The sequence below is a fragment of the Megascapheus bottae genome, chromosome 2, assembly GCF_031878675.1.
Source record: "Megascapheus bottae isolate mThoBot1 chromosome 2, mThoBot2.hap1, whole genome shotgun sequence".
In the NCBI taxonomy this organism is placed as follows: Eukaryota; Metazoa; Chordata; class Mammalia; order Rodentia; family Geomyidae; genus Megascapheus; species Megascapheus bottae.
In genome coordinates this window covers 43,584,414-43,605,871 of record NC_143510.1, presented here as the reverse complement: position 1 = coordinate 43,605,871, position 21,458 = coordinate 43,584,414, and the positions used below count along the sequence as shown (strand labels likewise).

The 21,458-nt window shown below is 38.4% G+C and overlaps 1 protein-coding gene across 4 annotated transcripts in view; it reads left to right on the top strand.

The window, feature by feature from the left end:
* The window catches only part of Nell2 (neural EGFL like 2), a 372,707-nt gene that overhangs the window by 271,227 nt on the left and 80,022 nt on the right, over positions 1–21,458 (top strand). For all 4 annotated transcript variants that reach the window (XM_090324484.1, XM_090324479.1, XM_090324493.1 and 1 more), the window contains 2 exons: positions 16,331–16,453; positions 21,321–21,416. In XM_090324484.1, the coding sequence (XP_090180610.1) occupies positions 16,331–16,453; positions 21,321–21,416 (219 nt within the window). The remainder of the gene's footprint in view (positions 1–16,330; positions 16,454–21,320; positions 21,417–21,458) is intronic.

The window sequence follows — 21,458 nt, the reverse complement described above, 5'->3', positions numbered from 1 at the left end:
CCATTAAAGCAGGAACCACTTACTGGAAAAAATGAAGTTCAACTGGTTAGTAATATGTTCTTCGGCTAACATATTGATGTTATCCACAAGGGAACAAAGTTGGTTATGGAATGTACTTGCCAAAAAATCTCCTACTGCTTGTGTTCTTCACAAGGAGACTGTTCTTTGTATGGCTATTGTTACTTGTAATTTCATTGTTTAGTCCACTAGTCCCAGTCTTCAAATGAGAATTTAGTAGCTACTTTTTGTTTTAGATGAAAGAACAAGTTGTATCTGCAGGCTAGTATGTCCTGTGCCTTTTTACTTTTTTATCCTGACAGCCTACCTATAACTTGTGGAGGATTTTGGCTGACAGCCAGGATCTGAGCAGTCAGCTAGCACAGTTGTTTGGTCTGTGTGTATTCTCCAGTGTCTTCACAGCTGAAATGAAATAAGTAACAAATTTGCTATAGAGAAGACCTCTATAGGCCAGAGATGTGGGGGAATGTTTCACTCAATTCTTCTGATACCTTCCCTTTCCCTTTTTGTGCATTTGCATTCTCTGTACGGTATTTTCATGTAACTTTACAAGTGAGAATCTATTTTGGAATTTTAAAGTAAGAGTTTGTTCACAGACTTTCATTGCAATATCCAAAATGAGAAGAATACATTCATAATACTTGAGTTACACTAAGTAATGTCCATTTAGATTTGGGTGCCAATTTTGGACCAGTTATTTAGCAAAATACTACCCACAAATATGTGGGCAAAGATTTTGATTGGACTGACAAGAAAAGCAGGTCTGAATTTCATCAAGCATTCACGAGGGAGAGTGTATTGTCAGCAGCAGTAATTACAGCAGGTAATTGTGTCATTTACCCTGTTACAGACCACTGAATGTGACGGGCAAGGGACACACCAGCTGTCATTCCCTGTTAGTGTTCACGTTCTGGGATTTGCAAAATCACACTAGGGCTCACTCTTGGCTGAATGGAAGGAAAACAAAAATAAATCCACATTGAATATGATTACAACTTTATAGAGAGATTTTTTTTAAAAGCCAAAAGCGTAATTTCTGTAAGGTTGAAATGCAATATGGTTATTCCTCTGCTTTACATATTCGTTGTTGTTGTTTTTCACCAAAAAAATGTTGGAGGCAGGCTCTGGTGACTCACATCTTTAATTCTAGCTATGTAGGAGGCTGAAGATTACAGCTCAAAACCAGCCAGGACAGAGAGACCTTGAGACACCTCATACACCTTTTTTTTTTTTTAAGGGATTTACAAAAAGCTTTACTGGGCTTTGATTGGAGTTATCTCAATAAATCAGCAAAAACCAGGAAACAGTTGTGGCTCAAATGGAAGAACACCAGACTTGAGTGAAGAAAGTAAAGGGACAACACCAAACTCTGAGCTTGAACTCTGATGCTGGTGCATGCGCGCACACACTTATGTGCGCACATGCATACAAAAGTAGCTTTGGAGCTACAAATAAAGTTAACTAAGTCCCAGTTTTAAGTCTTTCTGAACATGACGTTGGATAAGTCATTTAATCTGCTTGCTTAAGCCTCAGTTTTTTCTGTGGCCAGTAAGAACTCGGTGGATGCAAGCACTAGAGTCCAAATTCTTGAAATTTTTTCTGCATCTTCATATCATAGAACAGATAATATTTTTTTTAGGTTTGGTTAACTACATTTTTTTCTAGTTTTGTATTCTCTGGAAGAGTTGCATCTCTAGAGATGCAATCCAATTAGATTTGAAGAAAACTCCTTCCTTCCATCTTTAAATGGACACACAAAGTGCTTTCAATTCAACTTGTGACGTTATGAGTATAATGCACGTGGGTCAATGCCACCCCCCTCCTCGTTCTCCCTTACCTCTCCTTTCCCTCCCCATCTCCTCAGCTTTCCTGGTTCCATTGTCACATAGCATGACAGTGCTCTCCCATTCTTCCTCTCTTCATTCACGGGAACTTCTTACCAAAAACTTAGATGGAATTTCTGTGTCATTGGCATCTTATGCCAACCTGATCCAATGTTTTTCTCTAATGGATGAACACAGTCAGCAAACAAGGGTTGAGCTCCAAACTCCAGTCAGATACTCTGCCAAACACTCAGTGTACAGCAAGGGTGGAGATCTCTGGAGGTTAGCAGTAATAAAACGTTTCACATAGAGAGTGATGGATCCTTTTGGATCTGTATCCAGACACCAAATATATCTACTGCTTTTACATAGATGGGCAAGAGTGGAGGAAGTTTGAGTGGTGTCCATTATGGTAAGAAAGACTCTTCTTTAACCATTCTTTGATATGTTAATTTCTGTATCAAAACATAGAACTTGGATTTGGGAGTTTCTAGAAGCCAAGTTTCTAGATATAAAGGTTGGTAGGGAAACAGGCAGCTGAAATCCAGAATGTTTCATGCTATGAAACAGGAAACCCTGGTGGGCCACTGAAGCATCTTAAATTGGATAGACAGGAGTCATGGAAGCTCTGCGGCATTTAATGAAAGAGGACTCTCCTGTTCCTCAAATAAATGTATGCTCTCAACGTATGCTTTACATAACAGTCTGGAAACAGATGTGGCTAAAGGTTTTTCATCTCTTCTGGTCAATTCTGTTTCTCAGGGGTTTCAAATAACAATCCTTTAGTTTCCCACTGACCTTCCTAGGTAAATATGGTGGACTTCATTGATGAGAATGGTTCCCATCCTATCATTTGAGCAGCAGCATGATAAGCTTTAGCTCTCGGACTTTCAAGAATGGTGGGGGTCTCACTTTCAAGTTAATCATTTTTATTTTGTTTATCATTTTGTCTCAGAGTACAGGAGATTTGAGAATGAGTAATGGAGAATGTGCAGACCAGGTTAGAAAGAGAATTGGAACCATTACAGTCAACTTGATCTACCATAGGGTTCAGGACACTTTTTGATAAAGAACAGGTCAAGTTTCTCCTCACATCCAGGCAACAAGCTGTATTGTTCCTATTTTTTTTCTTTAATCCTACTTTACCTTAAAAAATGCTATGACTTAATGAGTGCATCTTATCATTTCTGGAAAGATATACATGTTTAAGTAGCACTAAAGAAAAAGCCTTTATGTGCTAGGTCTGGGTCTCCAGAGAAAGGAAAGGCAGAGAAGGCAGCACAGAGGATGGTGCTGGTAGAATTAGAAATGGGTGGAAAACTACAGTGAATACTAAAAGCAAGCGGTCTTCCCAGAGCAGAACATTGCTGGTTATAATGAAATCATTCACCCTTGTTTGGGTGAACATTTTTTTGTTTTGTTTTTTTTTTAAGTTTTACATTGATATTTTTGGAAGAATAAAGGAAAGCAGAATGAGTCCACTGAAGAAGGAAAGAAATGAAGTTTGCAGTTGGGAAGCAAATGGAAGGAACAGAGATGCAGGAAGACACATGCTGAAATAAGAAAAGGAAAGCTATGAACCTCAGAAACTGAGTTTTTGCTATTGTTTAGCTGTTTTTTAATTTTAAATCTAGCTAGATCCTGGTCCTATGTTTGAATTTCTCTTCACATCTAAGCACAAATCTGATTTATGATCCTGTAGCTACTGGCTTAAGGAGACAAGATGGGCATGAAGAGAGAGAAGGTTAGCTGGTAGAAGTGAGTTGTAATAATGTTCAGGAAAAATGACTGGAGCCAACCACTGGTGCTTATACCTATAATACTAGCTATTCTGGATGTTAAGATCTGAGGATTGAGGCTTTAAACCAGCTGGGGAGGGAAGTCCATTAGACTCTTATCTCCAATATATCACACAAAAAACCTGGAAGTGGAGTTGTGGCTCAAGTGGTAGAGTGCCAACCTTGAGCAAAAAATTGCTAAGGTACACTTCCTAGGTCCTGATTTTTGAGCCCCAAGAATTACACACACACGCACGCACGCACACACATACACCATCTAAAAGAAAAACCCTCCATTGGTTTCTTGGGGGTGAGAATTCCTTCTGTGAGGATCAATGAGAAAAGACTTTCTGTGAGATAATCGCATCAACTAGAAGTAAGGGATTCAGAAAGATTCTTGGAGAAACTGCATAAAGTGAAGAGGCACTCTAACTACATTATGAAAAATGAAAAAGAAAAAAAAATCTCTGAATTTTAAGAGGGCAGCCTTCAAAATAACACAGATTTTACTGTACTCTTAAGATGCTTCTTGCCACTAAACAACAGAGCAAAACACAGTTTTCACTACTTAATCGGCATTGTATCTGTCTTGGTGTTTATGTATCTCTTATCTACCTCTTTATGTATCTATCATCCATCTCCATCTGTATTGAGGGTAGATAACTTATGCATGCATGTACATATGGTCATACACAATATATGTTCACACATTTCACACATATAACACATAAAGAATGGATTTACATTATTATAGAGGTCATGCTACTATTCATGTCATGAAAACAAGAATTCTGTCTGACTTATTCTATAACAATTACAACTCTTGCCTAAGCAATAGAGACATAACACAAGCAACAATGATCCTGTAATATCAATATCATTTCAAGGAGATAGATTAAAGGATAGTAAGGTACTGTTATAAAAATGAGAAAATGATGTGGGGAGTTGGCAAGCTCACACCTGTAATCCTGACTACTCAGCTGACTGAGATCTGAGAATAGTGCTTCAAAGGCAGCTCAGGGTGGTAAAGTCCATGAGACTCTTATCTCCAATTAACCACCGAAACATTAGAAGTAGAGGGATGGCTCAAATAGCACCAGCCTTGAAAAATAAAAGCTCCTCAGAGACAGCTCCCAGGACCCAAGTTCAAACCACAGAGAGATTTGAAGGGGAGAAAGGAGGAGGGGTTGGTGAAACAGGTGGTCCCTAGTACAGTATATACTGAAGCATGAAATTAAAGCTACTTCTATGTGTGTCTTATGTTTCCTTAGGTATATTAATAAACAATGTGTCATTTGGAATAGAAATATTATCATATCTAGAATTATGCTGTGGTAAAAACTCAGGTACTATGCACTGGGAAGAAATTTCATAATGAAATTTATTTTAAAATTAAGTGCTTGAGTGAATAAATTGATGAGTTTCATTTACTTCATATTTTCATTATTCTGAAATCAGAAAATTTCACTTTGTATAAAGGATTAGAGGTCAGCATATAGTATGTGACTTAAGTGCAAAATCCTTTGACATTATTATGTACTTACTTATTTGTACTAGGCCTAGCCCTTGAACTCAGAGCCTGGGTGCTATCCCTGAGCACTTTTTGTTCAAGGCTAGTGCTCCACCACTTGATCCATAGCTCCATCCACCTTTGACTTTTTGCTATTTAGTTTAAGGGTCTCATAGCCTTCCTTGCCAGGGCTGACTTTGAACTGCAAACCTCAGCTCTCAGACTCCTTAGTAGCTAGGGTTATAGGTATGAGCCACCAATGCCTGGCTTTTGAGTGAATGAAATGAACTCCACATGTGAGATACTCCACAAATATGAGAAATGTTGAAATGTTACGTGCATGTATATTGGAGCCTGATCACTCATCTACACTTATCAAGCACTGAAGTGTATCTGGTGTTATGGCAAGAACTGAGGCGTCAAAGATCTATAATACAATTCCCTGACTCAAGGAGTGCACAGATTAAGCACAGGACAAATGAGAGAATGAACAGGCCCTGACAGCGGGCTGAGCACTGATGAACACTCATTCACAAAGCCCTGCTTGCGCCTGGATTTTCCTCAGTGCTTTCCATCCACCATCTCATTTGTCTTTATGACTCTGTCAAAAACATTCTAACAAATCTGAACTACAAAAAGTGTTTCTATTAAAAATTCACTTGAGCTAGGTTCCAGGAAACTGACACCTGAGAATCATGGTTCAAAGCCCAGCTGAGAAGGAAACGCCATGAGATTCTTATCTCCAATTAACTATCTGAAAAGGTGGAAATGATGCTGTGGTTCAAGTGATAGAGCACTACCCTTACATGAAAGGAAGGAAAGAAGGAAGGAAGGATGGAAGGAAGGAAGGACGGAAGGAAAGAAAGCTGCTTTTACCGAGGAGGAAATGGTTTTTGAAAGATTAATTTTTCTGAGATCATAAAGCTAGGAAAAAACAGAACCATGATTTGAACTGAAATGGGCTGGTGCCAGAGTCCTTTCTCCCAACCGACTCTGGCCTTCATAGGCTCCAATGGAATCAAGCACAAGGCACTCTCTTTCATGGGACTTATTCAGACTAAAGGGGGAGCATGTCAGGAACAGTTTCTGGGGAGTTTTATTGGTAGTAACGGAAGGTGAGAGCAGCATTAGACAAAGAGAGTAGAAAACTTCCTGAGCATAAAATACCCCGTGTGAAGTCAAGGAAACAGGTCAGATATGCAGGACTAAATAATTTTGTAGTTCTTTTCTAGTTCTCTACACACCCTCAGCAAGCAAATGATTTATTGATAAAGTGATGCATAAGCCTGGTGAATAGCGCAGTTTGGTAAAAGCAAGACTCACAATGCAAGTCTTGATGAGTAGAGAGTTTATCTTCATGATTGGTAAAAGCTATGGCATTAGGGCAGAGCTGGGGTTCAAATGGTAGTGTCTGTCTGGCCAGAACATGACTCTTGTATTGTTACAGTATTTCACCTTGTTATCTGATATAATGTAAATATGCATATTTGGTTATTTGAAATTGGATAGGGAAGGGGGGGAAACAAGATAAGCGGTGGGGGTGGGAGGAGGATATAGGGACCAAGTCATGAGAAAGGGTATCAGTGTATGTGAAGTAATGCACCTTCTATCTGGTGAATATAATATAACCCTTCTATTAATTTCAATAAAAATATATGGAGAAAAACATTTAAAAAAAAGAAGAGAACATTGGCTGAGAGTTTGGCCTAGTGGTTAGAGTGCTTGCCTAGCATGCACGAAGACCTGGGTTCGATTCCTTAGTATCACATACATAGAAAAAAGCCAGAAGTGGTGCTGAGGCGCAAGCGGTAGAGCTCTAGCCTTGAGAAAGTCCAAGGACAGTGCTCAGGCCCTGAGCTCAAGCCCAGGACTGGCCAAAAAAAAAAAAAACCAACAAAGAGAGAACATGGGTTAATTTTTAACCCAAAATAGATGGTTGTTAAAAGCATATGAGAATCAGGGCCTAGAAAGGTGTCTTAGTGGTAGACTGCTTGCCCAGCATGCATGAAGCCCTGGGTTCAGTTCTTCAGTCTCACATAAACAGAAAAATCTGGAAGTGGCATTGTTGCTCAGGTGGTAGAGTGCTAGCCTTGAATAAAAGAACATGACTCTTGAGTTCAAGCCTCAGTACCACAAAACAGAATGAGGAGAGGAGAAGAGAGGATGGATCTGACTAGAGAAGAGCTCCAAGTTTGTGGGGAGTCAGTGAGAAGGATCTAGCCAGAAGCAGTGTTGTCATCCTGAGGTCATGGTACTGACGCAGAGAAGAGACAGGCATACAATGTCTCAATTTTGTCAGCTTCTGAGCAGTGGGGAAGGGAATGGGAGTGTATGTGTAGAATTGAGAACTACCAACAAGTAGAATCCTAGTCATCTGCTCTTTGGAATGTTGCCGATGGGAAGTCCATTATATTGCTAGGGGGGTCCCCATTTTGTTTCCTTTATGGTACTATAAAACATCTGGAGATTATAGATACCAGTTCATTTCATCTCAGCAGTACACTTTGTGCATGTGTCTTTTGTGTGGGGGGGGAGGAGGTGTCTGTGTCCATCCTGAAGTTTGAAGTCAGGTCTTAGGAAGCGTTCCTGAGCTGTTTTGCTCAAAGCTAACACACTACTGCTTGAGCCATATCTCCACTTCTGGATTTTTTTGGTGGTTAACTGGAGATGAGTCTCACAGACTTGCCTGCCCAGGCTGCATTCAAACTGTGATCCTCAGATCTCAGCCTCTTGAATAAGAGGCATGGGCCATAAGTACTCTTATAGTTCAAAAGTTCCTGATGTTATAAACAGCGGATCATTTTTTATCTTTGATGTTTGAAGTGTCCCAGAACTATGCAATAGAAACTTTAAAAAAAAAAAAGGTTCTTAGAGAACAAATGTAAATTATCTGGGTGTGCTTGTAAAGGCTTTTGTTGTCCTGCATTGTGTTCAGTCAGAGCTTATTAATTCATGGAACACATAAGGAAATTAAAAACAAGATTTGGTCTGAAAATCAGAACTCAGATCTCTAAGGAAATTTGAGGGTCTTTCTGTGATCAAGTAAGGATTAGTGAAGGGGGCTGAACATAGCCGTGGAAGGGTAGAAGAAAACCAAGCAGGCATGTCAGACTGAAGAATTCTGAACAAGACATTTGTTGCCATGAAAACTGAAGAAAAATAAGAAATCTGTATTGAATTGGTCAGGTCAATGAACAGGAAACTTGGATAGTGAAGAGGATTGCCTGAGTGTTAAAAAATGAGTTTGGGAGAGTTGTCTGCCAATATGGATATTGAATAAGCTCAAAGCATGATTTTTTTGCAGTCATATTTGTAGCACTGGAAGTATATTTTTTTGGAATTATATTGTAGTTAGTATATTTTTCCTGTAGTAGAAAGTGAGTAAGTAAGGAAATTACAAGAAACAAAGCAAATGCTTTTTTATGGCGATGACGGCAGGATTGTCCCCTTTAAAGCCAACAGTGGAAGTGACATTAACCAGAAAAAAAAATCTAAAATATTGCTGATGTCGGAAAAAAAATAAGAGAATAAACTTAATAAAGCATTTGGACTTTCTCAACAGAATTAAAAGGCAAAAAATGGGAGTATTACCGAATAAAGGCAAAGAATAAATAGATCCTGTTCCTCAAAACTCTTATTTCCTGAGATCTTAGTATACATCTTCCAAGTTTGTTCTTTAAACTAACGCTGGATATGGGTTTTTATTTTCCCCATTTATTTATTTAATTTTGTTACTTATTTTGTATATTCATTTTCTGTGCCAATACTGGGGCTTCAACTCAAGGCCTGAGCACTGTACCCTAGCTTTTTCACCCAAGACTGACACTCTACCATTTCAGCCACACCTCTACTTCTGGGTTCTTGGTGGTTAATTGTAATAAGGGTTTCACAGACTTTCCTACCTTTGGTTGTCTTTGAACCATGATCTGCAGATCTCAGTCACCTAAGTAGCTTGGAATAGAAGTGTAAGCCAGTGATGCTTGGCTGCTTCCCCATTTCAAACTTAGAAAGGTCAGTTCGCTTTCTTAGCATCACAAACTAGATAAAAAATGACATCTGAAAATCAAATGTATCTAGAAATCAGAACATGTGCTGTGGCAGTGTTTCCTGCTATTGCTTACTCGAATCGTGTATAATTTCTCATTTTCCCTCCTCTGTCCTTCATATGTTATTCTAGTCTTAGAATATTTAAGTAGTCTAATGAATTGTAGCAGTGTCCCTTGTGTCACTAATCATGAGCACGTAAATGTTTTGATTACAAGGATATTGCTGGTGATGGAGAGTACAAAGTCCCTTAAATATTTGTGAAGGGAAGGAAGGAGGGAAGGGGATGGGGCAAAAGGGAAAGGAGGAAGGAGGAAGAAGTCTGCTTCTTTGTCTTTTCTCCCTTTCCCCCTTTTCTCTCTTTTCCCTTTCCTTCCTTTTGTCTCCTTACTTCCTTTTCTCCTCCCTCTCTGCCTCCTTCCTTCCTTGTCTTCCACCTCTCTGCCTTCCTCTTCCCCCTTCTCTCCTCCCCCCTCTTGTTCTCAGCAGTAATTGACTTTGAACACAGGGTCTTGAGCCAGTAGGTACTTACCACGTGAGCTTGGCCCATAGCCCTTTTAGCTTTAATTATTTTTCAAATAGGGTCTCATATGTATAACTGAACCACACTCCTATTTATGTTTACTGTGTAGCTGGGACAACAGACATGTTCTACTATGTTAGATGTTTTTATTGGTTGAGATGGACTAAAAGCCTCACTATGCCCAGGCCAGTAAGAGTCTTAATATTCCTCATATGAAAGAAACAAATTACAATGCTTTAATTGGCAATCTGTGGCATCCCTATGTGAATACATGTTTTTAAAAATCCATGTCAAATGTTCTGTTCTTGCTGAAGTCATTGGTTCCTTTCAGAAACAGAAATGACTTCTTTCTTCTTGATCTCTTGTGACCTCCTCTGAACAGTTTCTTTCTTTGCTTTAGCATTTCTTATAATGACAGCCATGTGCTAAAGACATTTATGTTTTACCACATCTATACAACTAAGCTAAGCTTTTTGTGAGAAGCTACTGTTTATAATTTCTATTCCAAGAAGATTCTAATATAGAATAGCCTTTGAAGCAAATATATTTAATTGAATTTAAATGTAGATATAGATATATTTAGAAGATACTTTTGTTCTTGTTCAATATTTAAACTTGTAAAACACAAGTTGTCTAATGGAAAAACGTGCCATTTTCAGTGTGTGTTGAAATTGGAGCTATGTGAATTGTAGGGTAGCTTTTTGAATTTTTTTTGCCTCTTGATAGCACATTCATACTGGGAACATCTCAATATGACAGCAAATTTAATTCTTTTTTTTTTTTTTGTCAGACATGGGGCTTGAACTCAAGGCCTGGCTGCTATCTGAGCTTTTTTGTTCAAGGCTAGTGTTCTACCACTTTGAGCCACGACTCCATTTCCCTTTTCCTGGAGCTTATTTGAAGATTAGAGTCTTACAGATATTTTTTACTCAGGCTGGCTTTGAACCAGGGTACTCAGATCTCAGCTTCCTGAGTAGCTAGGATTACATATGTGAGCCACCAGTGCCTGGAGTCAAATTTAAAATTTAAGTGAGGTTGAGCTATATATTATTATTACTGATTCCACTTGGGATGTTAACCTAACCAATGCAGCAGCTAGTCAGTGAAAAGGAAGTCTTATTGTTCTATATAGAATATACATTTAGAAAAATCCCATGACGTACATTAGTATTACTTTTTCTTCCTGTGGGGAAACTGTACTGCATTGAGTCTTGTTGCTCTATAAAATCTGTTTTACATTGTGTATAGTGTATCAAAGCAAAGAACATGTAATACATACAACCATTCTATTAGCCATTTCTGTGAGATTATGGACTGTAATATATGACGATGGCTAACGTCTAAATTTCTTCTGCTTCATGGTGATGAATAATGGCATGCCCTTTCTTTTTTTCCCTCTCTATCATTCTTTCTTTCTTTCTTTCTTTCTTTTTTTATTTTTATTTTTTTGTCAGTTGTAGGCTTGAACTCTGGGCCTGGGCATTGTCCCTGAGCTCTTCATTCCAAGGCTAGCACTCTACCACTTTGAGCCACAGCTTAACTTCCAGTTTTCTGGTGGTTAATTGGAGATGTAAGAGTCTCATGGACTTTTTGTGCTCCAGCTGGCTTTGAATCACGATCCTCAGATCTCAGCCTCCTAGCTAGGATTACAGGCATGAGCCACCAGTGCCCAGCTGGTGTGTCCTTTTATCTGTTTCTTTATTTTTCCCATTTTATTTAATATTCAAAATTCAAATTTATTCAAATTTTGTTAAAAACAGTCATGCTCCTAATATCTAAGATGAGATTTAGAAAGAGAACATTTGGGGACAGTCTTATTTGTTATATTACTAGGATAATGAAGTATTTTCCAGGGAAATGAAGTTGGATTAAATATTCTGTGTATATTAAACATTCTGTACACATGTGCACACACACACACACACACACAAATGCACACAGTACTTGTAATTGGGCTTGAATTCAGAGCTTTACACTCTTGCTTGGCTTTTTCTTTGCTCAAGATTAGCACTTTATTACGTGAGCCATACTTCTATTCCTGTTTTTTGGTGGCTAACTGAAGATAAGAATCCCTTGAATTTGTTTGCCTGGGTTGGCTTTGTGAACCACCATCCTCAGATCTCAACCTCCTCTGTAGGTAGGATTTCAGGTGTGAGCCATGACTCATAACTGAATTAGATATTTTTAACAGCAGATCTCAGAATCTACTTTCCATTATATGTGAAATAGACCTTGGCCTTCATTCATTAGTATATCCTGATACGCTCTTCTTGAACACTGGAACATAATGTTATTTAAATTATATCTTTGAATTTCCATCCTTATTTAAATTTACTTGTTATATCTGGGATGTGTTAGAGAAGGTAATAAAAATGGAGATGTGGAATAATGGGTTGGTGCCATTGTCCCCCGGGATATGAATCAAAGCAAAGGTATGAAATCGACCTGTGTTCAGAATTGGATATGGAACTGCCATTACAACTGAGATGACTTTATAGACTACTAGCTCATTTGTATTCTGTTATATGAAAGATTAACAAACCAAAGTTAATGGGTCTGTGAGTTTAAAGAAAAAACTGGCTTTTTCTAAAAGTCACTCTTTACTATAATTGATTTTGTTATTGTTTTGGTTCTGAGGTCTAAACTTAGAGATGTGGCCCTTGAGTTTATGTGCTCAGGACTAGGATTCTGCCACTTGAGCCACACCTCCACTTTCAGCTTTTCTTTTGGTGGTTAGAGAAAAGAGTCTCCTAGACTTTCCTGACTGGGCTGGCTTTAAATTTTGATCCTTAAATCTCAGTCTCCTGTGTTGCTAGGATTAAAGAAATGGGCTTCAGGTGCCAGACTTCAGATGATTGTTATATTATTAATACCAATTTTGTTTTAGGTGCTATGAAAAAGTTTAAAGTGATAATGTAACAGATTTAGTATTTCCTGTTTTCAAACTATGTCTTGCAGCGGGTGCTAGTGGTTCACATCTGTAATCCTAGCTACTCAGGAGGCTGAGATCTCTCCCATTAACCACCAGAAAACCAGAAATGGCACTGTGATACAAGTGACAGAGTTCTAGCCTTGAACTGCTGAAGTGTTCAGGGACAGCTTCCAGGCCCAGAGTTCAATCCCCATTAATGACAAAAAAATATATACATACATATATACATACATACATACATACATACATGTGTGTGTGTGTGTGCCTTGTTACATCATTTAACATTTACATTGTATCTCTAGCTATTGAGGCAGAAAGAAGAAGAATTATGATGTAAAAACAGCCTGGGCAAAAATGGTCATGCATGACAGTCAATCTCAATTAACCAGGAGGTGAAGTCTAAGTTGTAGTGTGCCAACTTTGAGCAATAACCTGAGCTAGACAAGAAGGCCCATATTTCAAGTCCCAGAACTTACACTAAATAAATATAAATAAATGAATAAATAAGAAAAAGATCCAGAATTAAATAGATACCACCATAGTAATTATCAGCGGGGTTAAAAAAAAGTTCTCTAATAGTTACCTAGTCTACAGTTCAGGCAAATATACATTGGCTGGCATGATGGCAAAAGTTGTTATCTGAATTCATTTTTTCAATTAATCATTGAATCATTAATTCAAGTGTCATTCCTTATGAAGAAAATCCACCATTATTGCTTCAAATCTGAGTTTGGGGCTGAGGACAGTGGTGTGTGCCTGTCATTTCAGCTACTTATAAGTTGGAGATAGGACCATCAGCCTTGGCGAAAGGAAGAAAGAAAGAAAGAAAGAAAGAAAGAAAGAAAGAAAGAAAGAAAGAAAGAAGAAAGAAAGAAGGAAAACTAAGTAGGGTTAATCTCAATTTAATAAATGATAGGCATAAATTATAAATAAATTATAGGCATGATTATACATGCCTATAATTTCAATTATAAAGGATATGGATGTAGGAAGATACAGGTCAGAGGCTGGCAGGGCCAAAAAAAGTAAATAAATAAATTACAGACTTTTTCTGAAAAATAAACTAAAGCAGAAATTAATGAGGCGCTGCTCAAACAATAGAGTACCTGTGTAGTGAGCATGAGACCCTGAGTTCAAACCTCAGCACCATCAAAACAAAATAAAGCCCAACAAAAAATATAAACCATCAGGCTGGGAGTTTGACCTAGTGGTAGAGTGCTTGCCTAGCATGCACAAAGACCCAGGTTTGATTGCTCGGTATCACATATACATAGAAAAAGCCAGAAATGGTGCTGTGGCTCAAGTGGTAGAGCTCTAGCCTTGAGAAAGCCCAAGGACAGTGCTCAGGCCCTGAGTTTAAGGCCCAAGACTGGCAAAAAAAAAAAATGTAGACCATCATGGTGCTTGAAGTTGGGAGACTAAGAGTACTAGCTAGGTATAAATAACAATAGAATAACAGCATTTTAATAACCATTTGAACCCAGCCTTGGCAGGAAGGTCCATGAATCTCTTTTGTTTTCAATAAACAACCAAAAAGCCAGAAATGGAGCTGTGCCTGAAGCGGTAGAGAATTCACCTTGAAAGATGAAAGCTCTGGGTCAATGCCCATGCCCTATGTTCAAGCCTCAGGAATGGCACAAACAAAACAAAGCAACAACAAACATATAGAATAACATAGGTTGGCACATGATTCTAGGACAAACCCAATACCCATGATTCTGTAGGAGGAAATTGAGGCATTCCCAGCAATGACTCTGAAGTGGGACGCTTCAGGCACAGGAAACAGTTACATGAGAAGGCAATTAAGAGCCAGAAAACTGTCTGCCTTTGTATTGCTTAGGAGCTCTCTCCCTTATTCCAGTCACGAGAAATAAAGAACCAGGAAATAAACCAGATCTTAGGTGCAATAATGACTTCACATTCATCGAATCTGATCACACTGGGTGGGTACCAAGCCTAGTCTTGTTACGCCCTTCCACTACTTAGTGAGTGTGTTCTAATTAAGAAGATAACCAAGACAAGGATGAAAACAACATCGAATCGATCAGCATCTGCTGCTAAAGGGCCTGTGGCTGTCTTCATAGGGATTTATGGATTAACTATAGCATTTTTGAGTTGCACTGGGAAGAAAATTGGCAGCAGATAGAAACTTCAGAGGGCAGATTTATTTTGCTTCAGGCAGCAGAATCCAGCTGGGCAGCTGGGCTTGCCCATTCTGGTGTCTCTGAATTTACAGCCTAACTCCAACTGGTACCACCAGGTGTAAACCAGGTGTCTTTTCTACATTAGCAATAATAGTTATGAATTTAGAGCATCATGACGTATTCAGCTACTGTAAAGTATGGGGTAGAATTTTGTACACTGTTGTCTAGTTCAGCAAGCAATTTAGAAAATGAGACAGCCATTCATGTAATTTCAAAACTATAATGCCAGCCAGGTGGCACATGCCTATAGTCCTAGCATCTCAGGAGGCTGAGATTGGAGGATCATAGTTTGAGAACAGCTCAGGCAGAAAAGTCCACATCTGGCTTTTTGGTGGCTAATTGGAGATGAAAATCTCGTGGACTTCTCTGCCTGGGCTGTTCTCGAAGAGGTGGTCAGCTTTGAGGGGGGGAAAAAAGCTAAGGGACAGTGCTTACCCACTGAGTTCAAGCCCCAGTAATGTTTCCCATCCCTATCCCCCATATCCAAAAATTATGTGGGATATCTCTTGTTTTTCTTGTCGCTTTTTGGAGTAATACCTAGAATTTTATTAGAAACCTACAGTTAAGATTCTTATAATTATGTGTTTCTACAGCATGAGATATGAAGTATCAAGGTGAAATATATGTATATATATACATACACATATATAGGGAGATATACATATATATGTATGTGTGTATATATATGTACATTATTAAAATATGTATTTAATGTTAGACCCAAGTAATTCTTGGGCAAAAGACTGAAAAACTAATACCACCATAGGAATTTAATATAATCTGTGTGCATTTCCTTATACACTTGATTTTGTATTTATCTTGACTTGTTGTTAGATATTTCCCTCCACATATCCACTCTATTTGTTAATAACACTTGTATGTCTCCTGAACAGATTTAATTCACAAGAAAGATTCCTCGTATATTAGCCACAGAGCCTCTAATGGCAGACTTTGTCATCTGCAGAGAATTCATCTCACCTGACTCCATTCTACTATTCAGTTCTGCCGTGTCAACTATTTCTCTGAACCTTTTGCAGTTCATGATTTTTGACATGTAAACTGTGTATACTTCTAGGGGGAGTATATAATACTTCAAAACCTGAGGTTTTCTTTAGTTTATACTTTATATAGAGTATAGTTGAAAGAATTACCAGAAAACAATGAAGGTGTTTAGGTGTAGTTTAAAGCTGGATGCTGATGTCTCAAGCCTGTAACCCTAACTACTTAGGAGGTTGAGCTCTGAGAATGGCAAGTTCCAAGCCAGCTCATCCAGAAAAGTCTTGGAGACTCTTACTTCCAGTTAACCACCGGAAACAAACAAACACACAACTGGAAGTGTGGCTCAAGTGGTACAGCTCCAACCTTAGCACAAAAAGCTAAGGGACACTTAGGCCCCAAGTTCAAGTCCCAGTACAGGCCCAAACAAAAATAAAGAAAAAAATATATATCTTCTTTGAAAGTCTATCTTTGAGTAACAGAATTGTATTCCTCCTTTCAGAACATGATGAGTGCCTGACAAACCAGCACAGCTGTGATGAAAATGCTCTGTGCTTCAACACGGTTGGGGGGCACAACTGTGTGTGCAAGCCTGGCTACATGGGGAATGGAACCATCTGCAAAGGTAAGAGGTTTCAGTGCCTCGCCTTTTCCACTCTGCCACGCAGCCCCACTCAACTCACGTCCATGCCATCTCATCTCTGCCCTGTACCTTCCAGACATTCAGTGTGAGAGCTTTATCACGTGGCTCATAGTCTTCCTCTCCATCATTGTGTAAGACTTCCATTATTTTGATGCTCATGTAGCCAAACAGTTCAGCTCCTTTACTCTCGTGCTCCCCAGCTTAGCCTAAGTGGTTTATATCTCTTTCTCTAGCAAGCCAATTCCATGACCACATACTCAACATACAGGTTATGAACTGCTCCATTTTGATTTTTTTAAAGTTTTTATATTTTCGGTCAGTACTGGAGCTGAGGCCACTTCATTCCTTAGTTCTTTCAGTCAAGGCTATAACACGCTAACACTTGAGCCACACCTTCATATAATTAGTGATAAGAAGTCTCTTGGACTTCCCTTCCTGGGCTGGCATTGAACTGTGATCCTTAGATCTCAGCCTCCTTAGTATCTTAGATGACAGATGTGAGCCACCAGAACCCAGTTCACTTATGCATTTGTGAACTTCAACATTTTATTGACTCCCCATTCTTTTCTTTTCAACTTCCAATTTTAGTTCTGAATCTTGTTTTTCCAAAACTCTCTTTACATCCGTTTGCTGATATTCTAGCTTCAAATGTTTCTTTTTGAGCCCAATTAAGAATCTGTCGTGATAGCTATGTTTCTGACATGTCCATCACCATTAAACCTACTGAAATACTTCCATTTTGGATCAGAATTACAGTGTTGATTTTATTTTGCTTGTTTACCCTTTGCTGTTTCTCTTGAGCTTCTGTTACTATAACAGATAGATGAACTAGATATACTGAGTCTATATATTGTAATTTATATGGTAAAGTTTTGCAGTTTGGGTCGGTGCAGTTGATAATTCTTTTAAATCCTTGATGAGCTCAAGCTTCTCATTTCCATCAGTAGATATTCCAACTGTAGTTCACTGCTATCTGTGAACACATTGCCCACATTTTACTGGTTTCCTTTCTCAGGTGAGCTTACTTCACAAGGGAGATAAAACTCCATTCTTGGAAATGCTACCAAATCCCTTAAAAGAAGCCCATATTCTATATGGGCTATATTCTGTGTTATGTAATTCGCATAACTTACTTTTAAAGCTGCCCATCCCTTAATTGTGTCCTTCATCTTAGAGTTCAGAAAAACAGATTTACTCTGATGCTGTCTCTATAGGAAGTAGGAAGCATGAAAGACCCATTGTCATCGCAGTGGCTTGAGAGCTTGTGACATTAGTGCCTGGTCTAAACAGTTCATTGTGAGCTAGATGGGTGAAGGTCAGAAGATTACTTTGGCTTTCAGTACGGCATGGAAATCTTTAATGCAGACGTTCATAAGTCAGGCCTACTCATTTTGATGCCCAAATCCCATGAGGATTTGCTTGGGAAAACTAGACAAATGGCATAACAAAACCCACAGGAGTTCCTTCAATGCATCTGGATGTTCTGAGAGTTTGTTGGGGTTTAAAAATGTCTTTTAGGAACCTTGCTGATTCTTTCTCTCATTTCTGGATAGTTCAGATTCCTAGCTGACATGAAGAGTCAAGTTTAGAGCTAACATAAGGAACTCTTGAAATTATGAGCAGATAATGATGACAGATAATTATCATATTTCAAGGAAGGAAAACTTTCAAGACTTCAAGAAATTCTTTGTGAAAATTAGGATTACTGGTACCTGAATAAAGCCACTCAGATTTATGTGTTTGTATCTCTGCTGGGAATGGGAATTAAACTGAGAGATAAGTAACTTAGATACATGATGCAAATCACCAAGATCTGTACTGATTCAACAAGCTTGCAAATTATTACAATGACAGGCACATGGTCTGGCAAATGTGTTCTTTATTATTTTGAAATGTAAATGATAAATTCATTTGCAAATTCTTTTGTTGAACCATGTCTGTTGTGGTGTGTGTGTGTATGTACGTGTGTGTATGTGTGTATGTGTTTGAGTCCTGGGCTTGAACTCAGGGCCTGGGTTTGGTTCCTGAGTTTTTTTGCTCAAGGCTAGCAATCTACCACTTGAGCCACAGCTCTTTGGCTTTTTGGCAATTAATTGAAGATGTGTCTCATGGATGTTATTGCTTGGGCTAGCTTTGAACTGTAATCCTTAGATCTCAACCTCCTGAGGAGCTAGTATTACAGATGTGAGCCACAGGTATCCAACTCCAAGTGTACTTTCATATAGGATGGAGACAGACTTAAAACACAAGACCAACAGAACCAAGTGGCTTCTTTGGGCCTATTCTTTTAACTCTCAATGAGAATGTCAAATCCCTCCATTTTACCACCTTAAGAAAGTATATCCCAGCTAACTCTAGGAAACATATGTCAAAATCCTAGAGAAAACTTTTTTTCAATTTAATTTTTTTACTTAACGGTGATATACAGAGGGATTTCTGTTATATAGTTTCATGTGGAGTCAGTGCCAAGGAAGAGCTGACCTAGGCCCTTCATGACAGGCCTGACCAAGCTGAGCACGATGCTACTGATCCTCACAGACCTAAAAACAGCTGCAATAGGAAGAGAGGCAGATAAGGGAGCCAGGCTCATCCGATCTTGTTTCCATCTTCTCAGGTTTTTTTCCCTCTGTCTTGTTTTTATGTTTTCGGTGCTGCTCTTAAGGCAGCACATCCCCAAATATCACCCTTGTATGGTTCAGGCCTTAGATCTTTTTCCTATTCAAAGAACTTTCCCCTTCTTTCCCAAGGTCACTTTGCTACATTGACCTGTATTCTGTGTCTTGACTAGTCCTTATTAGAGCAATGTCAGCTTTCCTAAAGACTATTGCAGTGACTATTTCTTATTATTGGGTAGGTTTTAAAAAATATTTCCACTAAATTTATACCTAGAATAACGTTTTATTATGGTTTAGTGGGTCATATATCAAAAAATTCAGAACAAGATATATTTTCATTTTATTAGACAAAGGTACACATCATTTGAAAACTGAAATGCATTCATTATCTCTAATTACATTAAAACACACCATGCTTTCTTCGGTTATGTTATCAGATGGACTGTATACTGTATTGCTACTTTAAGACCAGATTCCAATTTAAATAATTTTTTTTAAAAAGAGACACGTACAAGATGATAAGGTAGTTGCATACTTAATGTTTTGTATCATAGGAAAATCAAGGACATTTATTTTTTTCAGCAATTCTACCATTATATTGTTTTCAAGAAAGCAGTTTAATTTTTAGAGATGTAGACTAAAATATTCATGAATGAAATGACAGTTTGTCTTGAATGGAATTATATTAGATTGAGGGCTATGTGTATAACAAGAATGTTCCTACCTGCTTATTGTTAATACTTGGTCTTTGGTGTGCAAATTTGTCACACTGGTGTATTTATGTGAGAGTTCAAAATTCTCTATTTTCAAAGTTATTTATAGATGATACAGTTTTCTGTTATGAGACGATTGTGCACTGATACTAGGATTTTTTTTTACTTGAAAGGTATCAAAAAACAAGACTATTGGGTATTTTTAAGGCTCTCAATTTGGTTTCATACTTCTGGAAGGATGGGGCATTTAATATTTATCACTTCAACCGATGCTACAAATAGCCAAAGCCTCATGAGTGGCTATCATTTCCTATTCCTGATTCCAATTATAGATAGAAGTTTGTGGTCAAAGGTTATTGCTAATTTGCAGGCTTATTTTACAGCTAAATTGTGTGTGTGTGTGTGTGTGTGTGTGTGTGTGTGTGTATGTGTATCTGAAAGTGTGTACGCATGCATGTATACGCTGGTACTACTGGGGCTTGAACTTAGGATCTGGGCTCTGTCCCTTAGCTTTTTTGCCTAACGCTTCAGTCCTACTCTTTGAGCCACATTTCCACTGCAATTTTTTTTTTTTTTTGCTAGTCAATTGGAGTTAAAGTTTCCTGAGCTTTCCTCCCCAGGCTGGCTTTGAACTTTGATCTTCAGATCTCAGCTTCCTGATTACCAAGGATTACAAACATGAGCCACCAATGACTGGCTCTACAGTTGAATATTCATTGTAAGATACAATCTGAATTTGATAATAGTCATATTCTCTGAATTTTTTGTTAAAAGAAATCTTAATGTTTTGTTTTACTGGTGAAACATTTCTTATTCACTTACTTTTTTCTTTCTGTCTTTAAGTAGTTGTGCAAAGAGGTTTTCATTCATCATGTCAGTTTAAATACAGTACCTCACAATGTCAACCTTTCCATCATTCTCCTTCAGAGTCATTTCTTACATTGTTAAGAATGTTGTTTTAGCTGGGACCCCCTGGCTCACAACTGTAACCAGCTCCTCAGGAGCCTGAGAACTGAAGATTATGGTTCAAAAGACAGTCTATGCGATTCTTATCTTCAATTAAGCACCAGATGTGGTGTCTCAAGTAGTAAAGCGCTAGCCTTGAGCAAAAATTCTCAGGGATAGCACGTAAGCCCTGAATTCAAACCCTAAGATAGTCACTATATATAGAGATAGATAGATAGATAGATAGATAGATAGATAGATAGATAGATAGAGACAGACAGAGACAGAGAGAGTGAGACAGAGAGACAAAGAGAAAGAGAGAGACAGAGTGAGACAGAGAGAGAAAGAGAGACAGAGGAAGAGAGATAACTGTCTTGAAAATCATACTGGAGTTTCTTACATATATAGAAAATATCATATGAGAATGAAATGATAATACATTTTATTATTCAATATCTGCATCTCCAAGGGAGATAAAGCAAAGCTGGGCTTGGAGATTATGCACTTTTTACTTAAGTACTCAAAACATGTATCTGATTTCTTTTATCTGACGGATTCTGTTTATGGCTCTTTTAGCGTTTTGCAAGGACGGCTGTAGGAACGGAGGCGCCTGCATTGCCGCTAACGTGTGTGCCTGCCCACAGGGCTTCACCGGCCCCAGCTGTGAAACGGGTAAGAATAGCATTACGTCGTCCAGAAAATGAATTCCTATGC